This window comes from Dermochelys coriacea, chromosome 3, assembly GCF_009764565.3.
Source record: "Dermochelys coriacea isolate rDerCor1 chromosome 3, rDerCor1.pri.v4, whole genome shotgun sequence".
In the NCBI taxonomy this organism is placed as follows: Eukaryota; Metazoa; Chordata; order Testudines; family Dermochelyidae; genus Dermochelys; species Dermochelys coriacea.
The window spans coordinates 14,019,217-14,043,308 of NC_050070.1; the positions used below are offsets into that span (position 1 = coordinate 14,019,217).

The 24,092-nt window shown below is 38.8% G+C and overlaps 1 protein-coding gene across 1 annotated transcript in view; it reads right to left on the reverse strand.

Moving 5' to 3' along the window:
* Nucleotides 1–2,136: 2,136 nt before the first annotated feature.
* The window catches only part of SUPT3H (SPT3 homolog, SAGA and STAGA complex component), a 475,057-nt gene continuing 453,101 nt past the window's right edge, over nucleotides 2,137–24,092 (reverse strand). The window contains 1 exon segment of the mRNA XM_043510132.1: nucleotides 2,137–2,251. Within this exon segment, the coding sequence (XP_043366067.1) occupies nucleotides 2,210–2,251 (42 nt within the window). The 3' untranslated portion in view covers nucleotides 2,137–2,209.

Below are 24,092 nucleotides of genomic sequence, written 5' to 3' on the forward strand. Positions count from 1 at the left end.
CCTAGTTCAAGATAGGGAGACATAACCTACCTTGTTTTATTCTAAATTCAGCTCGCTGGCTTCTGGAGAGAAGTGAAAGGTTATTATATGGGTTTACTGGGAAAACCCAGATTTTATAAATAATTGCCTGTCAAACTGTTCAAGATAGACAAACATACAGCAGACCAACAAAAACATGATCTGTCATATTTCTGAGAGAAATGTATGTTAAGTCTTCATTCTCTGGGACTTTACGTAGACCAGTAAAAACTAAGCGCCAGTATTTTTCCTTCTTATGCATATTTTAAAATGTAAAATGTGGGAGAGAGACAGCTAAGGAAGGAATTTGGATTCCAGAACCCAGTGCCTGAAATGGTTTCTTCTGTCTATATGCCTGAAGATCGAAACCAAATACAATAAATGCTGGTGTCCTTTTAAAAAGTCTGGATGTTTACAGCAAGCATATAATTTTCCATGATTAGGGACGCCAAGAAAAATAAGAACGATGATAAAAAGAAAAGTTTAATCATACATTTCAACAAGCACAGATGGAACATCAGAAAACTTTTTTCTTTTTTAATATACTGTATTGTACACATTATTTTTAGTCCTTTACATACAGATTAATTCCAGAAGGACTGGCATACAGCAGGTAAAAAAGGAGGCAGTTTATGGATAGCAGGAATATTGGATGCACTGTGATTGCATTTACAATGCTTCACAATTTTTTGATCACAAGGAAGAGACACATGTTTTTACTTTAATTTTTTTTCACGAGTGGTTCCAGGTACTGCCCAATGAAAACATTTATAAAGTATAAGACTGTATCAGAGGAGTGGCAGGAGCTGAAACCTCACATACTAAGCACAAAGGAGGAGACTGCGTACAGTATATAGAACTAATGCAGACAGTTGATCTCCTTGGTCTCCTGAGTGTTCTGTCTTTCTTAAAGGTTTATTTTAGTCTTTAAGGCCCTGACTCTACTTTGGGATTCACTAGCACTGACTTCTGTCCCAATGGGATGCCATAGGGGCACAGCAGCAGATTCCAACGCAGAATCTCAGCCTAAGCCTTTTTGTCTCCTCAAGCGTGACCTTGGTGACTTCTAGACGTGTACACTTTCCATGGGAAGAAATGAATGTGCTTGTGAGGATATCAAAGACTGGAAGCACAGAGAAGGGGAAAGGGGTAAAGGGAGAGCCAGAGTTTGAAGAAAGGAAACAAATCCCCAAAACAAACAAAAAGAAAAAAACAAAGCGGAGCAACAGAAATTAAAAATAAATAAGGGCCTGGATTTTCTCCCATTAACATCAACAGGATCAGGTCCACACAGCAGAGCACTTAAGCAGGGCTGTACCTTTAAGTACTTGAGTAGTCCCATTGAAGTCAACAGAAGAATATGCTGAAAGTTACACACATTTAAGTTCCTTGTGAACTGGGGCCAAAAGACCAGATCCAATGATCAAATAAAGTCAACAGAAAGACTCCCACTGACTTCAAGGGAGAGAAGAGGATAAGAAAATAGATTTCAATATTAAGAATTTACAGATTTCAGTATAGATGCTCCTTGGGACTCTAAAAATATTAATATTTAACTGAAACAAGAAGACCTGAAGTCATTTACCTGAAGTCTTCCTATCTGAAAAGTCTTCTTATCTGAACTTAGCTCATCTCCCCTCCTATGCATCATCCTCACTGAAAAATCCCTTGTTTGGCTAGACAGGGTATTATTCTTTTAGCATTGTCTAAGAAATTGCTTTGAGAGGAATTAAATGCAAAACAATGCAGTTTTACTTTTGAAAAAACAAGGAAAGCATAAATAATCATCCACATCCTTGGCCTCTTTTTGCCTCAAACCTGCTTTACAAAACAACACATCTATTAAAACATACAGACAAAAATAAAAAATGACACTGCACTTTAGATATGAGGGCTGACAGCAGTAAGCCCATTCAAAATTTCAAAATTGTGTGATCTGCATTCTTGTCCACCTACACACTATCCCAAACATCCTGCCATTAATTAGCTTAACATTCCAGCTAGTAAACAAGAATAACGATTGAGGGGGCTGGAAAAAGAGACGGAGTCAGCCAGTAGATAGTCACAACAAACCAGCCCACTCACTGGTACACAGACACATTAGAGCTTGTATTTTTCTTCTTCCATGGAGGGGAAAAGAAAATCACCTTAATATAACACTGTCTTTCCTGTCACTGCAGCCACATCCATATTAGCAGGCTAGAAAAGTCATCCCATTTCTGCAGTAGGCACTCTGTCAAAGAAAGAGAAAATCTGTAATGAATTATCACATCAACACAAACAAGGGAAGGAGGCAGAGCAAGGCAAGGCTTTCTTCCTGTTTTGTAGACTATTCTGGCTGCAATCTAATAGTGTGCTTAATCTGAACATTTCTGGTCGGGAAGCAATGAGCAACCACTTTGTCTATTAAAAAATCAGTGTGGTTAACAAGTGGTTAGTGATTCTATTTCAAGAGAGCAACAGATATGCAAAAAGATGACATTATTTTGTTAATTGCCTACAAAATATGTGGGGACAAAAAACCATACTATTATGCTGAATCTGCTTGTCCTTCATAACCATGTGTTCTCTATTCACATCGCTCAAGAATCACTTCTAACCTAAAAATCTTAATAGTCTATAAATTACTGACTCATTACAGCTTTTCCAGATTTAATTTATAGTCTGGGCCAAAAGCTATATAAACAGGCACTAGTATATCTTCCCAAAACCAAATTAAATTTAAAGGAGTTCTGTGCAGTACAGAAAACTTTGATCTCCCATATAGTGTAGCCTAGGATCAAGTCTTTCCACTGATAAAGAAATGGGAGGGTTAAACTGTAGTTGAGAAAGAGAATTTTAATAAGATATAGTGCTATATCTTACTAATATATCCTCCATATACTTTAAACATCTCCTCCTGAGTTAATGCAGGAAGTTGTGCCTCCTTTACACAAAAACTGGACATCACAAGTTTTAAGGGGATATTGTCAAGTTAAAATGCATATTGTTGAAAAATATTTCTTTATTTGTGATACTAATAACATCTTCAAATGAAAGAATTTTAAATGACTTTCCCCATGTAAACTGTTGGTTTACTTTCTGTTTGTCACTCAGCTTGAAAAATGAAAACAGATTAGTTTGTTTCACTCTGCTTATACTCTAGTTCTTAGTCAGGTTCTTTTTCTGCCTCTTACGTAGAGCCACATAGGAACTGTCATATATGATCAGCCCATCTAGTGCAACATCCTATCTCTAGCAGTGGTTATTATCAGCTGCCTCCCAAGAAAGGCTAAAATGACCGTAGCGGATAATTATGCATAACAAGCATAATGCTCCAATGTGTGTGAGGAGTATGAGCAGACACTGTTGAGGAATATATTTATCTCCATGCAGAACTTTTTTCTCCATTGAAGTTTTTTAAAAATGGTAGAAACATTTTTATTTTTCTTAGTTTGGAAAACCTGGGACAGATTCTAATCTCAGTTCACAAAACCTAAATATGGAGCCTATCATTGTAAATAGATGTCTCTTTAGTTGTATCTATCCATTACCACCTTTGTGTTTCTCTGGGTGTTTATATATAAACTCTGAATTTATTTCTTAACTAATATGAGCATAATCAATTTTCCCTCTTTGGAACTGGATACTGAATAATGGTGTTAAATGAGTACAGGGGTTAGTCTCAAGCAACTTTTTGATGTAAATTATATGTATACTGAATTTTAAGTGAACAGACTTAAAAACACCAATCAATTTCTATAAAGAGACATTTTCAGACAACTGAATATGCAAAAAGAAAATATACAGCTATTTACTGTAGCACCCTCTATCATACAAGTCATACTACAATATATAGATTGAACAGTATTAAAATAAAAGAGAAGAACATTAGTCAATAGGATACACAGCCAGGCAAGACAAGACAATACCACCACAAAACAAAAGACAATCTAAAAACCCAATACCCAAACATGAACTATACAAAAATAGGCCAGACAATAACTTTAATAAAAGGATACAATATATTTCCACAACCACAAGCATAAACTCCCAGGGAGTTTGGATCTACAGCTTGCCCAAAGCATTATGGCTGGCATTTTTAAGTCCATGCAAAAATAATGCTTTAGCTCCTTCACCTCAATATTTTACAGAGTTTATAACCACAGTGACAACCTTTAACACATAAATATAATATTTAGGGGCTACTGTGGAGTTTACATTGAGATAAATGAACCTGAGACTAATGTTGGATTCACATTAAAGATAAATGGTTATATTCTGTCCTGTTGGGGAAAGGATTTTTGGCTGAAAGGCAGATTCAGGCTTGGCTGCGATCACCTGGGAAATAATTAAGCTTAAAATTTTCCAACATAGGCAACATTATATGGTTCCCTATACCCCTGAAGAGGTCATTTTAGAAGCAAGTTTCAGAGCAGGGAGGACATCATCTTCACAAAGCAGGACACTCCACTAGATTATATTTAGCAATATATTATAGTTAGTGTCTGCTAGAGTTAAGTAGGAAACTTATTTGCAGCCCTAACTCCGTTTTCACTCATGCCTCCTTAGGCTGAAATTTTCCATTCTTTAATCTCTACCTGAAGCTGAATTTTTCTGGAAAGTCTGAACAAAATCCCTTCAGCTGTTTTGGAGTTCAGAGAGAATGAAAATAAAACACTTCTCCCTTCCAGTGCCTGCCAAAGTGATTTTCATCTATGCACATTTCATTGAATAACTTATTTATAAACGGGTGACACTCATCCGCAATGGTCTCACAATTTACCTAAACATGGGCTGTACCTCAACCTCATTCTAAAGGGAATGTTTCCGGAATGGGTCCTTTATAGCAGCAGGGAGCTTGAATCACCCAGTTCCAGAGGAAGACAACACTTCTACCTAGTTCTGATATATCAGGACATCAGATCTAAACACTTATGCATAGGAAAGTTATTTTACAGGTATCTAAAATGTATTAGTCAGAATATTTATCTCTAAGGTCTATGACAGTTGGATTCACAGTATTGAAAGCCATGGCTCTCCGGGCCAAGATAGGTGAAAAACAATATCAACAGGTGTTTTACAAATTCTTTATTACAATTCTAAAAACGTTTTCTTTTTTTTAAAACAGGAGACCAACTATGGTGTGGCATAAAATAAAGGGTTTGGCCAGATTCTTATGTATACCATGGCTACCTTATATCACTCTGGCAGCGGTCTTGGTGTAAACGAAGATCTGGCCCTTTTTCTTCACTTGTTTGAGATGACTTGTAGAGCCAATCCCTGGCTTCCCACTTCTAAGTAACATGGCAACCCCAAACTTAAGCCAATGAAACCTTTATACCACACTATAGCCTCATGTATCCTCCCTATGTGTATCTTTCTTTCTTTCTTTCTTTCTTTCAAAAGAGTCACATCAATCTCTCAAGAACAGTTACAGCCCTTAATTTATTTAAGCAGATTTATACTTGTTGATAGCAAAAATTTCCTTCTCTAGAACTCCTACTGTTACTCCATAAATGTAAGTCATCTAGCAAATTGAGTTTTTATAAACAGTATGAAATCACTGCCATTAATTCTGTGTGCTGTCAGGAGGAGAAAGGGAAGATCACTGTTGTGCTCTCTCTCAGTCATGTGCAGCAACTCCATTCCTTTCCCTTTGTTTGGATGAGAGGGGGCAGAACTGTTTGTCTAGCTAGAAAATGGAAGCTGCACACCATTATGATGCAGATTTAGAAACCAAGCCTGAGAAACAGGTATTCACCAAATGACTCCTTGAATGCTACAAAAAAGGCCTCTAGTCTTTTTGCCCTACACATGTTTTTCTTATTCACATTAGCGAGAGATGTGCAAAGAAACAAAGGGAAGAACACCACTCCCATCCCATATTAAGTGCCCAGGGACATTCAGAATGGAACACAACTTACCGTATGTCCAATGGCCATCACAATGTCACTTTATTGAATGGGCATCACTGGGTTTTTCAACACAGACATAATGAAGCAGTGAGTCAAAGAGGAGAGCCTGAACCAAACCCAAGAATTTGAATACTCCTGAATTTGTAAGGACTTGAGATCAGAATCCTAACACTGCTGGACAGACCCAGCTCTAGTTAACTTCTATTATTGCATGAATTATTTCACTGCTGTAACATGATTCGAGAAAGACTGATACTGGGCTGAGAAATAAACAGATGTGCCGTGATTTTTGAATTGGGTGGCTTGGGTTAAATCTTTCACTGGGTAAAAATTGAAACATTTATGAGTAGCACACCCCCAGTGTACATCCCAAGTGCTAAAGTATACTGGGCCAAATTCTCGAGTGGTGTAACTCTGCAGTTCCATTCACTTCAGTGGAGATGCACCAATTTACACCTGCAGAGAACCTGGTGCATTGTGCCACTGAAAAATTGTACATCTCTGAATTAATGGCCCTTTCTATCCAAGTTGGGCAATAGCTTTTTCAAAACTAGAAGACTTGCTTTCTTGTTGTCCTTCTGTATGTGTGGGGGCAAGCGATTTGATTACAAAGCATAAAGCGAATGGCAGACTGAGACACCAAAATCAAAGCGAAAGCCTTAGCTGAACTTCATTAGCAAGCACAAATACAAATAGGCTCCACATCTTGTTTGTGACATACCATGGGCCTTTCCTCCTTTTAATAATTTTACTCTAACCTCTGATATTTGCAAACATGTAAATTGAGCCACATGAGGTTAATTTATCTCTGATATGGGACTTGTGTGGAAAACTTTTTCATTAAATATTTCTCCTGCTGCATTTTTACAATTTTACTGTGAAAAATTGAGGATTATATCTCAGACAGTGGAAGCCTTTATTTGAGAACAGTGGAGGGAGCCCTGTCCTCTAAGTAAGAGACATTCTTGGATCAGATACTAGCTGGCAGGATGGAAAAAAGGATGTATCGTTAACTTTCATTCCGTTCCAAATAACCTGGAACCCATAAAACACAAAGATACCCTAATTTTAAATGTGCTCTTTCCCCCCATTTCTTCTTTCCATTTTATTTGTGGAATGTTAACTTTGAAACTTCGTAAGTCCCCAAATAACAAACAAGTAATTTTGGACAGATTCATAACTCTTTGAACATAGAAATGTCTACATTAAAAAAACAGTGATTAAAAGGTTACTCTTCTAATTTCTCCAGCCTGCTTCATCAAACCACATACAAAGAAGTGTCAGGTTATTTAGAGATTATAATAAAAATTAACTTAAGGGACTAAGTATAAACAGCATTGTAGAAAAAAGAAAATCCATGTGTCATTTAGAATTAGCTGCTTCTGTTTAGGTCCAACTTAACCTATGTGGATATGAACTATCCTTACAAACAATACATATAGATACAAAAGTATAATATTGTATTCCTCTTTAATATATGACAATAGCAATTAAAGCTCTACTTCAACTACCCCATGTTAAATCAGTAGTCATAGCACAGATGTTTGATATTATTCCAAGTATGTGTGTGCATTATTTATATAAGTGCTTAGTATATACTGTTGGCATTATACAAAAAATGAATAATAAATACCACATATGTATCCATGTGTGGCAATGCTGAGCCATCCAAATTCTGCTCTCTGCTGCATTCACGCATCCTTACTGATTTAATTTATGTTAACATTGGATTGACAGTGCTGGAAAGTGCAGTATTGATTCACAAAATAGTGAGCTCATCAGAAGTGACCCACATATGTGCTTCAACCTAGTCCTAGTCACATCTAGGGTAGGCAAAAATTTCAGAATTTGTGCCAATTTTTTCCTTGACTGTTGAGACTGCTAATAAAGGTCACAACAGTGGCTTCTGTGATGTGGACATTTGGCTACTAGGAATTGGACCGAAAACACCAGCACATTTTAGTAAGGCAACCACAAGCAAACACTGATAAAAGTGCAGCCTCGAAAAACTACCCTTCAACAATCTGTAACAAAAAGCTTTTCACTGAAGTCAGTTCTGGGATTCCGCTTACTGTCTACTGCCAATGGTATCAACTTTTTAATAATCACACAGAACGAGGCTGCTGTATCTAGATGCAGGTGTACCCTACCCAAATCTGTTAAAGAAAACAGCCTACACCCCAAATTCAAAGTAACTTGAAAAAACACCTTGTTTTCTGTTGCTGAGAACAACAATTATAAAAAGCATTTTATTTTATTTTATTTTTAAACTAGAGACAAACAATGGTGTGGCAGAAAATAAAGGGTTTGGCCAGATTCTTATTTACACCAGGGCTACTTGTTTACACAAAGGCTGTTGCTGAGAATAACAAAAAATCCCCAATAACAGTCTCTGTTGATATATAGGACCTATGAAAAACAAGGACCAAATTCTGATCTCAGTTACTCATTGACGTTGCACATGCAAAACAGTTGACTTTGGCTTGTGTACTGTCATTCAGCTAATTTTACCAGCTTGGAACACAGCAGGTAACTATCAATTGCTGTTTTCAGGGCTGTGCTGATATCCTTATAATGAAGGAAATTAAAGCAAAGGTATGATGGGTTTCTGCTGTAGTAAAACCTGGGGTGCGGGAGTAGGGAATCAATGTTAGCAAAAAGAAAAAGAACAAGACTGGTAGGGAGAGAAACATCATTTTAAGTTTCTCAGAGGGTACTGTAAACAATGGAGAGTGAAGGAAAAAACTGAACTATAAAGTAAAATTTGGCAGCATAGTAAATTGCAAAACAGACATACTTTTCCAAAGTCCTTTCCATCATTGCCACCAACTTTAATAGACTTATTTGTCTGAGAAAGAGAAATTCTTTTGCATTGTTAAAGAAAATGAGACATTGTTTAGTATACTGAAAAGAAAAAAAAAATCCTGCTCTGACTCTTATTTCATGTAGCCCAAAAACTTTCCCCAGCATAGTCTTCTTCAGGGGTGAGGTATTAGGAATCCCCCAGGATTCAGAGTGGCTGGTGAGTTGCTTTGCCACCACTTCTCCACCCAAGCCAGTACAGCAACAGATCCAATGGGCTCACCCACTGCCTCAGAGTCTCTGTCCACAATAGCACACAAGGATCCCCACATGGAGCTTCACCCCACTGTATAAGAAATGGCCATACTGGGTCAGACCAATGGTCCATCTAACCCAGTATCCTGTCTTCTGACAGTGGCCTGTGCCACATGCTTCAGAGGGAATGAACAGAACAGGCAATCATCAAGTGATCCATCCCCTGTTGTCCACTCCCAGCCTCTGGTATGAAAATGGTATGCACCCCTGAGTGGGCTAACAAGAGCTTGGCTTATCCAACACAGTAGAACTGCAATAGGGACACTCTGTATCCATAAAGGTGTGGGGCAGAATTTTGCCCCTTAACAATTTTACCTATTTATATCAAACTGGGTTGATAAAGAGTGCTGGAGTGATATGCTGAAGTGTCCTCTTTTGATATTTCTCAATTTGTTGGATTTAACTGTACTGCAACCATAACACATGTGTGGGAAGTTTATTAGATCTAAGAACAAGGTTAAAGTCTTGAGACACCTGGAGAGGAGAACTTTAATATATGGTTGGATTCTGAAAACTATACTTTATAACTCAGAGCACTGTGTAGAGATTTAGTCACAGAACTCCCATGTGAAAATGTACTGAAAACTTTTGGACCTCCTTGGACTTGCGACACATTAATTCTACATGAAATGGCCTGACTGGACTCCTCTCCAAGGACATATACTTTTGGCCTTTCAAGGTTTCATTTTAGTTGCTGAAAGGACTCAGGCTGTTACTTTGCCCAGCACAGAAAATACTTTAGTTTCTCTAGATGTCATTATGCCTCACAATCCCTGCTTGTGTACTGAAAACAATTTTCTTGGTAGCGAGACAGTGTGGTCCCATGACTTGAACACAGGGGTACAAGCCAGGAAGTGCTGGGCTCCAATCCCAGCTCTGACACTTACTTGTTGTGTGGCCTCAGACAATCCACTTAACTCTTCTTTGTTTCTATCCTCCCCGTCTTTGAAATGGGAATACTACCATTCACCAACCCCAGTTCTGAGGACCGATTGATTACAGAGCTAATGTTTGCACAGCACTGAAAATACAGCATGCTACATAATTATTATTTTTATTAGATTATTTCTTCCCATCAGTTCTTATGTCTAAAATATTACATTTACAGAGGCAGATGTTGATATCAGCATTAGAGGAATGGAACTTTGTTTGAAATGAAATTAACTGGTTTAGGAAAAAACAATAGCTTATAAAAGCCCTTTACCTTTACTCAAACATTTCTTGGGATGTGATTAACTCCTTTTTAAATGTTAAACAAACACAATATCCACAAACATCTTGCAACATATTTCTTCCTCCCTCCCCTCCCCCCAAATCTATTCTATGAATGGTGCATTCAATATATGTAATTTTATATTCTTTCTTTAATCCGATGAATCATTTCAGCTGGGAAAATAAGACCCTGTCCAATAGCAGAGTGCAGAAAGTTGTTCTGCAAACAGAGAAATTTTCTCAGGCTCCAAGGCCGTTGCTGGTAGAAGCATTTGGGTGCGGCCAGTTCTGTTACTGGTCAGCACTCATTACTAACTGATGCACTCTGTTTCCAGTGGGGTTCTTGTTCACCATAGCAGTGGGAGGTAAGAGGAGTTAAGGTAATGCATCAGTGGCTGCCAGTGGAGGAGATGGGAAGAAAAAAAGCAAAAGAAATATACTATTTCAATCAAAGTCAGAAATTTGTAGAAGTGGTTTTGGTCTCAAATATAGAAAAAATATTTATCCAAGAAACTCCTACTCGGGTGCGAACATCCTACTTCGAGTGGGATTTTATTTGGCAAAGTGCTGTGAAAGAGTGGAAGCTAATACAGAGCATGTCTATAAACAAATATATTTATTTAGTACAGATTGACACATTCACTAGAGTATTTCAATGATTACACGTGTAAAACTATTTCCTATAGTGGTTTCCTTTTGTGATTCCACTAATTTATTCAATTCCACCCAATTTTCATGCATTGAATGTTATGAGCTATTTCAGCCACCCAGACTGAAATGTGCATTTGGAGACTACATGCCTGTTTTTACATTTAATCATCGACACATAATTATTTGGTAATATTAGGATTTGAACTCCAATGGAAGCCAACCAACATTTTAATAGCTTAAAAAAATCATACAGAATGAATTCTGCCCTGAGGAGAAGAATTAAGAGCCAAATCCTAAACACCTTTACTCAGGTTTTATTCACCGCCTCAGGCAAAACTTGCATAGACTGCAGTTAGACTGATTAAAAACAGAGGAACATACATTCTGCAATCCTTACTCAGGAAAAACTCCCTTTGACATTAACAGGAAGGAATTTTACCAGTCTAAAGACTGTGGTATTTGGTCCTGAGTAAGATTTCAGGATTAGTTTCTAAAATGGAACCAAATCTATCTTTCATAAGTATTTCTATACCACCGATTGCTGTAGACTAAGCACTGATGTAATTTATCCTGTAATACTAATCTTTTACCAGAAGTATACATTACTTTGTGACATTTCTAACAATTTAATTTGAGATGGACTGAACTTAAACATGACACCTGACTCTGCCTGAACTTTGGGAGAGTTTGGATCTGGTTCTGAATTTTTGTTGTCGTTGCTTTGTAATAGACCAGAACTGGAACACCACATCCTAATATCTGCAAGCTTTACAGCTAAGGCCCATTTCTAAATTAAACTCTAATCAGGCTATATTCTACACCAGTGATTCCCCAACTTGTTCCGCTGCTTGTGCAGGGAAAGCCCTTGGCGGCCGGGCCGGTTTGTTTACCTGCGCATCTGCAGGTTCGGCCGATCGCGGCTCCCAGTGGCTGTGGTTCACTGATCCAGGCCAATGGAAGCTATTGGAAGTGGTGCGGGCCGCGAGACGTACTGGCCGCCGCTACTAGAATTATTTGATCTTCAATTATACTTGGCACTTCTGATTAAGTGCTGAGGGTTACTTTTTATGTACTATATGCACAGCACTTTACCTACTGTGTGCACAATACAATATACCAATTATAAATGTGAAGGCTGACAATTAAACACGAGTGGGACATCAACTCATCTGTTCTGCAAACTTTGCTTCCAATCGTTGACAACCATAACAAAATCTCTCTCCCTTAAACAACCACCCAAATTAATTTAGCCTTGCTCACATATCTTTTCTGCTGACACACCAGACTAGAGAGTATTACATGTCAAAGTAATGAAAATTATATAGTTGTGCAAACTAAGCACTGGATCATGGGATAAAAACAGTCTAAAACATAGATAAATTAGCATACTGTAAAATGTATGGGAAGAAAAGACCACCTCAATAATAAAAATGATCAGCTTGTCCACAAACACTGACTGATCCACTGACTGGGCCTTTGTGATAATGTCCCATGCTTTTCACCATCTCCTACTAGTATATAATTAAGATCATAGTACTAAGATATGCTCAAGAAACACCTGCATCTATTTTGTTAAGGACCAGATTTTGGCTTGCTCTTTTCTAGTTGTGCAAGTCAGGGAGAGCAAAAAGAGTATTTTCCCATTTCCACCTCTCATGATGTGGATCACAGCAATAGTCTCCATGCTCCCTGAGGTACAGTGACTGCCCCCTGCGACTATCTCTCAGTTTGCAAGCTATCCCCAAAGGGCAAGTGTGATGGCTTTGCTGCACAAGGCAGCACCAACAGAACCACACAGAGATACAAAAGAATCTCTTATACCCAATCGAAAGAGGAAGACTTTAAAAAAAAAAAAAAGAGAGACTCCGAAGACTTCTTAGGTATAACAACACCTCTCAGAATCCAGGATAGTCAGTCACTCATGGATGAAAGGGAGGAAGGGTGATGGGCTCTCATGTGAGGAAGGCTAGGTTCCATCCCCATTCATAAACTGGTGAAGTTGCCTGAGAAGATGGGGGGAAAATGCCATCCCACTCCCTCTGATGTCTGGTTCAAGTTATCCATAAACTTTCCAAGTGTCTGCCTGTCTTTCTACCATTTCTAATTTGTCCATCATTTTCATAACATATCTCAGTTATTCTGCTGAGCTAATGATCCACCATTCACTTCAACATCCCTCTCCTATTTACAGTATTTGCTATGTTAGTCATCACTTTACTGCACCTTCTTTTGAAGTGTCTGGGACTGGCCAATGTCAAGGACAGGGTAATGGACTATTTGGACCATTAGTTTGATCCATCATGGCAAAATCTATGCTCTTAAAGAAAACTAGCCATTTTATATTTCCTTTGTATACAGTATTACAGCAAATATCCATATGTTTAAACTTACAACTAGCATTTGTCTAGCAACAAACTGGCTGGGCTGAGAGATTCCCCTGGCTGACTGCCATTGTTCAATCATTTAAATATAGGCTTATGAATGAGGAGAGATGGATTACCCGCTCATAACTCCATCAAGGGCTTGTAGTGATATCACAACTCATTTTTAAAAATCATATATTGAAAAATATTTAAATCCTGTAGGGAAGATTTTTTTTTATATAAGTACTCCTTTGATGTAAGAACATTTTGATTTGTGTGCATGCTGACACCAGAACAGCTCGATTACTTTGTGTGTTCATTTATCATGAGTGCAAAGTTGATCTCATTAGGATGTGGGATTATTGCAGCAAGTATCTTTCTCATACACTAATTACACTGACAGCAATTACTTCATTTCAGATTTTTGGGTAAGCAAAAACAGTAAGCAAGTATTGTAAGTATGATCACTTATTTTGGTCTCAATAAAGAACACTTAATTAAGTTGAATCCCAAAAGGTAAGTTTTATTTAATTAAAAAAATGGGGGAGGGGGTGCGGGGGAGAGCTATTTCTTGAGCCACATTGAACCTTCTACTTTCACAGTACAGCATACAGGGACCCTGTGGATCCAGGCTTGGGGCAGAGAAAGGGTGTGGTGCTTAAACTGCATTATTCCCTGTGATGGTGCAGTTCCCTTTTCCCTTGCTTTTTTTCACTGCACAATGGCTTGTGGTAAGACTGGAGTGTCAAGTCCAGGCTTTCAGCCCTACAGTAGCTCTGGATTTCCTGGCTTTTGTGGGTTTAAATCAGACCCTTAACATTACTTATATGCATTTGTTTTGGGTAATTGACATTAATTTTCAGGTTGCATCACTGGCATCAATCAGCAAGCTTCTCCAAGGACTGGAGTTAAGGGGCCACAATAAAGGGTAAGACATTGTTTCTTTTGTTTTATTTTTGGAAACAGTTTAACTACCATATACTTTTCCACTTGCTGTTATATTCATTTTGCATAATGCAGTATAAAACGTTAGCGTCTGTCTTGCTGAAAAGATTATTTTGGCATTTCTGCAAACGACCTGGATCTGGTGATAATCAACATCTCTGCAAAGTCAAGTTGATACACTAGACCTACATAACGCTAAAACAGCAGAACATTGCTTTTCAGGGAGATACATTGCCAGCTACAGATGTTTTCCATATGGAACGTGGAAAGTCACAGACCCCCACTCATCAGTGTTCTCACCTCGTAGAACACATCCACAGACAACACTGCTGTAAGTGACATTCAGCAGAAGCCTCCATTACCATGTAGTGTGGAGGAACAAGTACATTTTCATTGCACAAGGTAGGAAAATGCACTAGTGCAGTCTGTGTATTGTGACAATTCTGACGTTTTCAACCTCCTGTTTTGCTCGTGTACTGCATACCTATTCAGGTGATGGGTCAAGAGAGACCAACATGACCTTCAGAGGCTAAAATGTCAAAATCATCTTACTCTGAAGATGGGTTAACTGTTGCAGGAGATCACATCAAGGTTTGAATGTTGAAAATCGCAGCTGGGGTTCAACAAGAGCCCTACAAAAAATCCTCATGGATATGGAGCAGAATCTGTATGAATTACTGAGTCTGCAGTGAAGAGGAACTAAGGGAATTCAATAAGGCTAGTCCTATTTTACCAGCAAAATAGTGCTAAGTCAGATGTGAAAGCCTACCTGAGGTCCTCCATAACGCACATATTTTGGGGATAGGGAGCAGTCCATGGTTACACCCAGACTTCATGTCATCAGGGCCAATGCATACTGCATATACAATTTAAATATACTTTAATACAGAACCAGAACTTCAAAAGAGTGCAGAGTTTTATTTTCAAGTGCTCAATATTGACAACGGGGGCAAGATTTTTAAAAGATCTCAGCTCCCACTTAGGCACCAAAATAAGAACCAGATTTTCAAAATTTGCTCAGCACCCAAAGCTCCCATTTGTAATACACGTGGCCAGATTTTCAAAAGAGCACAGTGTCCAAAGTACACCCAATGTGCTGCACTCTTCTGCAAATCCAACCACTTATTTTAGTGCCTAAATGGGAGCTGAGCTCTTTTGAAAATCTGGCCCTGAATGTAGATGCTGAATGCTTTTGAAAATTCTACCTAAAGCATATCCATTTTGGGTCTGTATGTCCATAACTACACAAAAATATACAATTGTCTTGGCTCAGAGGAAAGAAAATTAATCCACACCAAAAATACTTCAAGTAAAAATAGTTTATTGACGTAAGCCTTCTGCTTCAGTCAATACTGCAGAATCTGAGAAACTATTTGTAGCCTGAGGCAATGTTGTACTATTAGTGTCCTCCAGGCTAGGCAATAATTCTAAAACCATACATATTTAGTAATGTATAAATTTTACCATGTAATAATTGGCACCATTTCTATAAAATTTAAAACTCTGCTGGAGATTCTTATAGCAGACTAGAGGTTTGAGCCATGCTACTCTCAAATGGGAACTGTGTGGTTAAATTCCCTAAGTCAGCTTTGAAATTCTGAAACAATATCTCCTTTGAATTTTATTACCTTCTTTTCCTTTTCTTTTCACCTTTTTCTTCTATATCTTGTTTAACTTTTTCACCAGTCTATCATTTCATATCGGTTTGCACCCCTTGGACTAATTTTTTAGAATATGTAAAACACTCAACTTAACTGAAATCTTCTCTAACTCATCTTTCTTCAGGATATTTTCTTTTCTTATTCAGCGGAAAAGGAAAAATCGACGACCATATGCGCAAATATCTTTAATTCAACACTGCTGCCAGCTTGTTGTACAGCAGTGAAACGTGCACTGACAAAGAAAGAAGAGCAGTGGCTGTCAGTAGTTGAAAGGGCAATGGAATGAGCTATGTTGGGAATCTCCTTTCTGGATCGTATCCCAAATAAAATGATCAGAGAACGTAGCGGTGTGAAAGATATTGTCGTGGAAAGCAGACATAATAAGATACGATGGGCAGGCCACACAGCATGGCTCATGGACAATAGGTGGACTGCAATCATAGCTGAGTGGTACCCATGAGAACAGAAAAGACCACCCGGCTGGCCTCCAAGAATATGGGAAGATGACATTGTTAAACATTTGGGATGAACGTGGAAAAGAAAGGAGTGCAGAAGCATCCGATGAAGTGAGCTGAAGCTCGTGAAAGCTTATGCTCAAATAAATTTGTTAGTCTCCAAGGTGCCACAAGTACTCCTTTTCTTTTTGCGAATACAGACTAACATGGCCACTACTCTGAAATCTGTATTGTGTCTCAGTGAGTCATCACTTTCTCCTGCTTCTCCCACATTCTCTCACCACTTCTTCCAGGTCTCCTCTCCTGTAGTTCCTGGATCTTACTGGCACCACCCCAGAGTGGGGCCACACTGTAACTGGATCCTAGACCAGTGCTTCTCAAGCTATCTGATGTGGGGGACCTGCAATTTTTTTTCCAATGTGCACGCAGACCGGCAGCCGATGCCTCGCGGACCGACACCAGTCCGCGGACCACCACTTTGAGTAGCACTGTTCTAGACAACACCTGCTTTAGCCTCTCCTGCAAGCAGTTCTAGTTCTACTGGAGTCCCATAGTGCTAGATCTGCAGAAAATTGGACGTATTGCTTATGTGGCGCAGAAGGGTTATGGCAGCAGAAAAAGCAGCAGTGAGAATGGAGGAGAGTTTAACCATCTAGTAAAGGATCAGGATGATTATAGAAGGAACATTTTTGGAGGGGGTGGCTAGATATTTTTCATGGGGGAACGGGACACAGTTTAGAAGCAGAGGAGTAGGGGCACTTCTGATGGGGATTTCGTGAGTTTTGCAGCCTGGAGCAGGTCACATTGCTTGTGGAGAGCCAGCAGCCAGGGAAGGTATTGGTAGCTGGGGTGCAAGATTTTCTAGGGTTGCTGACACATAGAAGCAGCCAGTCCTCTCCTTCTCCCTGTGCTCTGAGGATGGGATCTCTGGAACACTTGAGGTTGGCTCATTAGTTTTCTCCTTCTTGTACTACAGTGATGGGGTTCCATAGCAGAGATCCCCCCCAAAGCACAAGGGAGTTGCACACTCCCCCCATACATAGGTTCAGGCTTAGAACCCAAATGTCAGTGGAGAATGCAGTTTTTTTATTGGGCCCTTTGCTTAAGGAGAAAAAACAGTGGGAAAAAAAAAGACATACACACCTGATGCCCAAGAAAAGCTTGTTGGTGCCTAATCCACTGCAGAAACTGGTCAAGAACAGTTCATATTCCTGAAAATATTGCCCTTGTAAATGCTTCTGAAGTCAGTGAAAAATTGGGACTTCTCCCACAGAGCTGCTGGCCTCATAGCTTGGCCCTGCTCTGGAACTAGACTAATTCACAAACTGCACTTTATAGCAAGTTTCTATTTGTTTTTCATGAATCAGTGTTACTTGGTTGTCTGCAGCATTTCCCTTTTCCTTTGTCTTCAGCCCTCATGGGTATGAGTCAATGAGCACTGTGTAATTAACTCTTATGGAGCTCTTTGAAAATGCAAAGATGTCATATACCAGGGTATTCTCTCTGGGTGAAATTCACCCCTCCAAATAGGGTTTAAGTGATGCAAACCCTTCTACTGGCTCTCTGTCCAGGGGTGAATTTCACCCACTGGGCAATCAGTTTTAAGTGGCTCCTCAACCACACCGTTTTATTTAGTGCTCATAAGAGGTGCCAGACTGACAAAGAACTGAGTCCTTTTTTTATCCACAGAACAATCAGTACAAACGTCCCCATGCTGCCCCAGTGAAGTGTCTCAGTCTCAATGGGAAAGGAGGAGAAAGTATTCCAGTCTCCATTACCGATTCAGTCTTTGGCCTCTCTGCTGAAACTACCTACCAGGATGCCAAATGAGGTGTTGATTTTGTGTTGTGGATATTTGTCAGCAAAGCATTAGACTGAGATAACCAACTCATTCCTCATAGGCCACTCTTCTGTCTCTACTGACTTAGGCTGGATTTGAACAGGCAAACAGATGAGAAAGCCTCCATTGTCCATTACCCAATACAGCTCTGAGAATTTGTTTCCCAGATACCATGTAAGTTGCTCAGAACAGGTTTGTCAAGTAACATTCGCTATAAATTATAGAATATATAGAAATATATATAATATATATATATAGAATATATAGAAATATATATAATATATATCAATATTCCTTATCATATGCCACCTATTCATTTTTTTTTTCCAAAGTGCCACAATGATTTCCTTAACAGGCCCCTCAGTTAAAGCACATCAGATTTTATACGTCAGAGAGAAAGAGATCAGTTGCAAAGTCAACCAATAATTGAAATAAAATATCCAGTAAAAGACATTATTTACAATAAACAAAAATAATTAGATATTCAGATAAAATTTATTGCTACAATAGCGTAAATTAGTAAACTACTTTAAGTGATCATCCTCTAGATGAAAGGAGTATGCATAGTAACCAGCTTTGTGCAAAATATGTATTTAAGTAATGTACAATTAATTCATGGCTTTCTAAAAGGTTCAGACAGTTCAGTACAAATCCAAATGTTCCTTAGCAAAAGTAGCATTTTTTTGTTTTGGTTTGTTTGTTTTTCCACTGTCTACACAAAAACTGTCTAAGCTGGATGCTCCAACTAAATACATGGAAATAAAATTTTGTATAATTAGAAGGCTTCACTCACTCTTGTTTTACACCTGGGTAACCCCATAACTGATATGGAGCTACTTTTGATTTACTTGTGAAAATGGGGGGAGGACCATGGCTTCAAATTCAAATACTGACAGAATGCATTTACAAACATGGAGATGTTCTCAAAATTGCAAGTTGAATAGTCTTTCATAGTAAGCATTCCTTCCTGGGTGCATGAACATTAGGTATTTTAGGTTAAGAACATACTCATTTAAGTATGCTTTGAGCTGTGGTAAAAAATATATATATTTTTCACATGGCGACCATCTTTAGCAAGCAACCTTTATCTTTCCAGTTCTCATGTATGTTCCACACATTTACTATCAAGATTAGAGCTGCATGAAGTTTTCCCAATTTCCAAGGAATTTTGTTGTTGTTGAAAATTTGATTAAAAATATCCCCGCAATTTTGGGGTTTTTGACCAGCTCTAATGAAGATATTGCAGTGACTGAGTTTCCACAATTTGGTGAGAATACAGAATTATCAATACTCATACTGAAAATTTTAAAGAACTGACAAATTAACAAGATTCAAGGGCTATGTTGGTGCAAAATAACTGCAAGTTCCCTTTCACTGGAGGGTGTCAGCTCAGTTCAAGCCAAAAAGGGAATGAGTGTGGCTAGGGCAGCCAGCGGATGTTCTCATTCAGTGCATAACCAAAGCAGTTTCTGTTGGTGGGCTTTTATGGAATCCCACATGTAACAGAACTGCACTCCTGCCTCATCCCCCTCTTTGTGGCAAAAAGCCAGCGAGGGTGGGCTTTGTGGTAGCACCACTTGCTTTCCCTCTGGAGAATCCACAAGAGGAAAGGGCCAGGCTACATCATACCTCCCTGCTCTGTGTGTTCATGACCACACTATCTGGAAACAGTGCTAAGTGACCTATTAATGAAGGTAAAAAGAAAAGGAGTACTTGTGGCACCTTAGAGACTAACAAATTTATTTGAGCATAATCTTTCATGAGCTACAGCTCACTTCATTGCATGCATTAATGAAGGTGTTACTACAGAAGATCTGCTGCTTCTATTAAAACCAGCTATGCTATGTGCTGACTCATGATGCATGTGTGCTCTTCCCTGTCATTTAATGTAGAAAGCTGTCAATGACCCATAAAGCCTGACACTGAAATACTGAAACAAAGTCCAACTTAGGCTGCGATTTTGAACTTGGGTTGTGATACTAAAAACTAAACTGAAGTGTGCAATAAGTCATTGATTCACTATTACACTAAATCACTTTGTGAGGTCATTTTCTCTGTTTATTCAGGGTTCTCCTTTTGCATTATAAACCAAGATCTACAAATGCTGTTTACATACATTCACGATACCTTAAAAATATGTTAGGAAGCTGTCTTGATTGCAGAGCAGCACTGTTCCATATTGGTAACTGAGGGCTTGATCCTGCAGTTCTTACTGACTTGTGTAGTCTCTTTGTATCATTGGGAGTACTCACATTCATACACTCAGATTTTAAGGTCAGAAGAAACATTAGACATCTAGTCTGACCTCCTGCATAAAACCGGCCATAAAATGTCACCCAGTTATTTCTGCATTGAGTCCAATAACCTGGGTTTGGTTAAAGCAGATCTTCCAGAAAGGCATCCAGACTTGATTTGAAGACATCAAGAGAGGGAGACTTCATCACTTTCCTTGGGAGTTTATTCTAGTCATAATCATTCTTACTGTTAAAAATGTGTGTCTTACTTATAATTTGAATTTCTCTGGCTTTTATTTCCACACAAGTAATAGTTGTAGGAACAGGGCCTAGGAATGTTTCTATGCTAGCTTTTTTTACTGAACTGTTGGCCCTTTGCTGACACTGTAGGGATGGTAGCAATAGTGTGGATAGAATGAGTGTAGATGTCATGGTGGTTAAAAACACCTTGGGCCAGATTTACAAGACATTTATGTGCCTTAAGATACAGACAGGCATTAAGTCAGATTTCCAAAGGCACCTAAGTGAGTTAGGCACCTAACTCCCATTGATTTTCAAGAACCAGTCAGGCAGGCTGTGTACCAGCAGCAACCGAGTGCACTGCCGAAGATGTGCTCTGCCTTCCTGTGATGTAATCCTGAGCACAGGATGTGTTCTCACGTCCTACAAGAACCTGGTTGGAAGACAAAGAGATGGAAGAATGATCTCTGGGAGCAAGTGAATATGAGTGGGAGAAAATGTTGGGAAAACCACGTTGACATGAGAGAAATTTTAAATAAAAGATAATCAAAGAGAATTCATTTGTAGTAGCATAAAAGAGAGGTATAGATTTACTAGCTGCATGACCTAACCGGCAACAGAAGACATCACAAGATGATACATTTATACAGAAACTGATTCACAATGTTAGTGATATGCTCATCTCTGGGAACTGACACATACTATACATCTAAAATAAGTCTCCACTCCACCTCCTCTGCTGAGTGCCAGAAATGTAAAGAGAATCACAGATCCCATTTTTTACTCAGAAGTGAGTGGTTGATATGATTGTTGCTAACAAAAGATAAGGGAAAGGACTGATAGGAGAGGAAGACAAATATCTGGTCTTACTCTAAACAATGTCATTCTGCACCAAAAAAATCATACAGGAAACAGGATTACAGCACTACAAATAGAAAAGGAGTACTTGTGGCACCTTAGAGATTAACAAATTTATTTGAGCATAAGCTTTCGTGAGCTACAGCTCACTCCATCGGATGCATCATGAAAGCTTATGCTCAAATAAATTTGTTAGTCTCTAAGGTGCCACAAGTACTCCTTTTCTTTTTGCGAATACAGACTAATACGGCTGCTGCTCTGAGCACTACAATTATATCTTAAAAACAAACAGGATAATGGGTCACATTCAGTATTGGTTTCCTGCCAATGCCTTTTCAATATGTTGTAGAAGCTGAGGAAGAATGAAGCCATATCTTCAGAACTGGTGTTAATTTATACAGCATTCAGTGATAGTCATATCCTTGAAGTTTCCTTAAAACAATGGTAAATGGAGTAAACTTCATTCACAGAAGTTAAAATGAGAGGTATAATTCCAAATTGGACCACTGAATGGAGCTGTTCATTGTGGCTCCCATCTCTAGCAGATCAGCTGCACCACTCTAGGAAGCAGAAGAGTGGGTGTGAGCACAAAAGCTGAAGGAGAAAGGAATTAACACTGAGGGAAGTGAGAAGAAAGGGACTGAAGATGTGAGCAGATTAATGGGCCCTTCAGACAGGGTACTTTTCCCCTTTATAGGGCAAACTGTTGGACAACCAGAGAAGCTCAGTCCATAGGGTTTTCAGGGCAAAAAAAAAAAAAGGTTCATAAGAGCTCTGTAACAAAAGGAGAGGCTTGCCATGGGAGAAGCTACCATTCAACTGTTTCAATCTTATTGCAGTAAAATTCTGTTCAGCCTCTCACATGAGTGTTTTTGTGCTAGAATATTCCTCCCAACTCTACCTTCCATTTAGAGTGCAACAAAAAAGCTCATCAAAAATCTTTCACAAAAGGAGAGAAAAATTGCCCCTACAGGTATGTCCACCCGACTCCTCAGCTTCTTTCTAATCCTATCAGATCAACACCTCCTTTAGCCTTTCTGTTTGTTACACTATTGGTCCCCCCTTCTTGAACTTTCACTTGAAAAAGAAAGACCCCCAAATCTTATCAAATTTTGTAAATCTGCCACCTCTGACCCAAACTTTTCTGAACTTTGAAAAGGTGTGGTTACTTTTTTCCATTAATTTTCATTTTTGTGTGTGTCTGCCTGGGAGCAAGAGTGAAAGTGCTGAAATATTATGAGAAAGGTTATTCTCAGGGGGGTTTTGCCCTATCAGAAGCAAATCCCATCACAAATACCAAAATTTGTTCTCAAAAGGATACACAGTTCAATTCTGCAGATCCAAAAGTTTCAGGTAAGCTCCAGTGATAGGAAGCTTATCCAGATCAAACTGATGAACCTTCTGGGGTTGCCCATTACTAGATTAGGAGCAAGCTTGGAAATGAAACTTGACACAAGATACATTTAATCCTATTTTGGGTTTTGGACCCATGGGAAAATCAACGGATATCTGAATTAACCTTTTGCCAAATTTACTTGCTGTCATTGGGTTCCTGACACAACTAAGTGGGACCTAAATTCCAAATGAAATGGTAAATCTGCAATTCTGAAGATCCCCCATGACTATCTGAAGGCAGTTGGCCTTTGAAATATCAGTCAAATGTTGCTGCTAGAAGTATTCTGCAGGTGGTAGCTCTCTGTTCTAGGCATTCACAGCCCTGCAGTAGCGTCGATGGGTGCCCAGAGAACTCATTTTTACCATATTTCTCCACTCTCCTTTTTACCATATTTCTCCACTCTCCTTTTTAAATTTAATGTTGTACCGTCACTCACTTGAAATGCAGAATTAAAATAAATTATAACTTTACTAAAGAACCCATAATTGAGGAAGTCTCTACCTTTTTAGCAAAAAGAAACATTAGGAAAGGGGGAGGGAGAGAGAAAATAATCCCACTGGATTCTGGACAAAAGATGTGACATGTAAAGGAAGGTAAATATGCAGGGTGATAAAGTAACAGTAGAAGAATTGGTGCCTACATGAAAAATATAATACTAAGGTGATATATTTTAACTGCACAAGTCACAGTAGCTACCAAGTACTTTCCTTAAGTTCTATAGTCTATGACCACTGACGACGGATTAAGATCCTTACAATTGCAGTTAGCCTTTCGCCAACGTTTTTCCATATGCCCTCATGAGCTGGTGCACATATGCCAATATTCAAAATTGAATTTAATTGTACTCTTTTCCCCAGTGAAGGCCTCACCTTCTTACTATCCCTGCTGGTATAGTCATTTAAGCCTGGAAAGATAGCAATTGTGATCATTGGTTCCATATTTCATTGTCAATGCTGGGAATCAAACCTCAGTCATAATAATACCAAGAGTTAACACACCCCGGCGCAGCTGTGCCAACTCAAACCAGTTATTTTTTTCTGGCTCTGTGGTGGTTTAAGTTTTCTTCCCCTCCCCCGATCAGGGACACACATGGCTGCCCAAAAGCAGCAGAGCATTTCTACCAAAATTACTCTCCTTTAGTAACAAGACCACAAAAGACTGAAACACACATCACTGCCTGCCACCTCCCTATTCTACTTGATTGT